Raw genomic sequence first — 3376 nt, 5'->3', positions numbered from 1 at the left:
ACACTCATTGCTGGCAGCCAGGCACCATCTAGTTGTTCTGGTCTCAGGCTGGTGCAGTCTCTGCTTCATGTACTCCTTTAGTACTTTGGGCTAATATTTTCTGTGTGTGTGTGGTTTTCTTCATTCTCCTTTGCTCCAAATGGGATGGGATGAAGAATTTTTGAAAGAGGGTTGATGGTTGCACAACATTGTCAATGTAACTAATGCATTTGTACACTTAAGATGTTTAAAATGGCAAATTTATTTTTTACGTGTATTTTACAATAGTTTTTAAATTCACTTATAAGAAACAAAAACAAATAATGTCTACTTAGCTCATACAAAAAAGATATCAGAAACTTCGATAGATTCTGCACCCTCTGTTATAAAAACAAAACAAAAATGGGATGCCATATTTTTCATAGTTTTGAAATTGACTATTTTTAGAGACGTATTTACTAAAAAATTGTGCATCAAGTACACAGTCCCCATGCACCCCACCTACACCCAGTGTTTCTCCTATTAACATCTTGCATCACTGTGGTGTGGGGTACGTTTGTAACAACTGGCACATCAATAGTGAGACGTGGTTTTTAACTAAAATACATAGACTTCATCAGGGTTCACTCTTTGTGTTAGGTTTTGATAAATGCATAATGTCATGAGTCCATCATTACATACCCTACAGAATAGTTACGCAGTTGTAAAAATTCCCTGGGCTCCACCTATTCGTTCCTCCTCCCTCTCCCCAAACCCCTGGCAATCAATGATCTTTGTACTGCCTCTACAGTTCATACTTTTCCAGAACGTCATCGGCTTGGGATCACACAGGATGTAGCTTTTCTAGACCAGCTTCTTTCATTTAGTGTGGATTTGAGATTCTTCCATAACTTTTCCTACCTTGATAGCTTAATTATTTTCATCGCTGAATAATACACCATTGCATGGATGTCTCACTATTTGTTTACCCATTTACCTATTCAATGACATTTTGGGTGCTTTCAATTATTGTAATTATGAAGAAAGCTGCTATAAACATTTGTGAGCAGGTTTTTATATGGATATATGTTTTTAACTCATGTGGGTAAATATCTAGGAGTGTTACTGCTGGATCAGAATGGGAGGCCTGTGTTTAGATTTTGAAGGAACTGTCAGCTTGTATTCCAAAGTGGAATTCCCATGGAATACAATTTTTTTCAAAAAACACTCTTAAACTAAATACAAGAAGAGTGCATTTCATTGTATACAAAATAACATCCATAAAAATATTAACAAATATAAAACCACATTTGCTCCTGGCTAGTCCCTACAGGCTTATTTGTTATAGTCAAGGACTTTCCGAAAGGTAAAATTTGGCTTGGACTGAGAAAGTAAGAAACACTGATGAAGACAACTCCATAGTGAAAATGAAACTTTCATAGGCACAAAGGAATTCGAATGACCCCTTCTTGGAGGTAGTACTGCTTTGTTACACACTGAGAAACTTTGTTCTTTTATCACTGACTTTCAGAAATTTGCTGTTTGAAATTACAGAATTAAGAATGAAACACCCCCCTTTAGACAGAGTAGTCTCTCCACAGTGAGATCTTATATGTGATATGAGGTGTGATGAACAAGGAAAGGCTTTCTCACACTCCTGACATTCCTAAGTCCTCCACGATGAGTTTTTATATGTCTTCTGAAGGACGAGAAATCACGAAGGCCTTCCCACATTCCTTACATTGATATGGCCTCTCTCCAGTATGAACTCTTCTATGTGTCACGAGGTCTGAGGACTGTCTAAAGGCTTTCCCACACTGTTTACATTCATAAGGCTTCTCTCCACTGTGAGTTCTTATATGTTTAGTGAGGAATGAGACCTGACTAAAGGCTTTCCCACATTGTGTACGTTTATATGCCTTGTCTCCACTGTGAGTTCTTCTGTGATTACTGAGATGTGAGGAACAATTAAAGGCTTTTCCACATTCCTTACATTCGTAAGGCCTTTCTCCACTGTGAATCCTTCTATGTACAGTGAGGTTTGAGGATTGCCTAAAAACTTTCCCACATTCCTTACATTCATAAGGCCTCTCTCCACTGTGAATTCTTATATGTGAAGTGAAGGTAGAAGAATACTTAAATGATTTCCCACATTCCTTACATTCATAAGGCCTGACAGCGCTATGAATTCTCCTATGCAAAGCGATGGCTGAAGAATACCTAAAGGCTTTCCCACATTCCTTACATTGATATGGCCTTTCTCCAGTATGAATCCTTCTATGTGATATGAGGCCTGAGAACTGCCTAAAAGCTTTCCCACATTGCTTACATTCATAAGGCTTCTCTCCACTGTGAGTTGTTATATGTGTAGTGAGGGTTGAGACCCGACTAAAGGTTTTCCCACATTCCTTACATTCATAAGGCCTCTGCCCAGTGTGAGTTCTTATATGGGTAGTGAGGTGTCCTGACTGACTAAAGCCTTTCCCACATTCCTGACATTCATAAGGCCTCTCTCCACTGTGAGTTCGCATATGCTTAGTGAGGTATGAGGGCCATCTAAAGGCTTTCCCACATTCATTACATTCGTAAGGCCTCTCTTCACTGTGAGTTCCTAAATGTGCAGTGAGGGCTGAGGAAAAACTAAAGGCTTTCCTAAATTCCCTACATTCATAGGGCTTATCTCTGTTATAGAAAAGGAGGGATAAAGGGTCACTAGAAGAACTTTCTTTACATTCACCCTTGTGACCTCTCACATGTGTCCAAAAGGACGAGAAACTACAGAAATCTTTCCCATACTCATTACATTTATACTGATTGTCACTAGTGAGTGTTGTCACAGGATTCTTAAGAGTTGAGATACAAATGAAATCCTTCCCACATACCTCACACTTATGGGGTTTCTTGCCACTAAGAGGTCTCATAGGAGTGGTACCACCACAGGCTTCTCTAGATGCAATAAACTGACAGGCATGGTGGTTATGTGATGAGGGATCCATGATGGCTTTTTCACAGTCAGAGCATTCAAAAGGATTTACTTCTGGAGGATTTCTTTTCTGCACGGTAAGATTTGGAACCCGGCTGAAGGTTTTCCCACACTGATTGCCTTCGTTACTTTCACAGAGGTTTTCTACTGTATGAATTCTGTTAAAAACAGGTAACATGTTGGAAATCAATTATTTCCACTTCCTCATTACCAAACAAAGTGAACACGCAGTTTTTGGCTTGACTTCTCTCCTGTTTCATAGTTTAAATCATCTAGCAGAAATACTACCATAATTGTCACTGTTTTTCTAAAATATGAGGCTTTCTGATCATTGTGTGTAAGTGAAATATGTTTCAAATACTCAATGTCTGACACACATTTATGAAAAAGTTGTGAAAATTCCCTGAACACGTAAGTTTACAGCAAAGTTTATAC

General features: G+C 38.7%; 1 protein-coding gene across 1 annotated transcript; it reads right to left on the bottom strand.

Annotated features, from left to right (window-relative positions):
• Positions 1–1504: 1504 nt before the first annotated feature.
• LOC135229042 (zinc finger protein OZF-like) lies at positions 1505–3119 on the bottom strand. Its single transcript, XM_064278780.1, has one exon. The coding sequence runs from the start codon at positions 3117–3119 to the stop codon at positions 1647–1649; it is 1473 nt and encodes a 490-aa protein (XP_064134850.1). The 3' UTR covers positions 1505–1646.
• Positions 3120–3376: the final 257 nt, after the last annotated feature.

Source organism: Loxodonta africana, chromosome Y (assembly GCF_030014295.1).
Source record: "Loxodonta africana isolate mLoxAfr1 chromosome Y, mLoxAfr1.hap2, whole genome shotgun sequence".
NCBI classification, from domain to species: Eukaryota; Metazoa; Chordata; class Mammalia; order Proboscidea; family Elephantidae; genus Loxodonta; species Loxodonta africana.
Note: the sequence above shows the minus strand (reverse complement) of the source record. Positions and strands in the feature narration are given on the sequence as shown.

Excerpts from the sequence above, each read along its gene's own strand:
- LOC135229042 (XM_064278780.1), bottom strand. The coding sequence starts at position 3,119 with ATGTTACCTGTTTTTAACAGAATTCATACAGTAGAAAACCTCTGTGAA.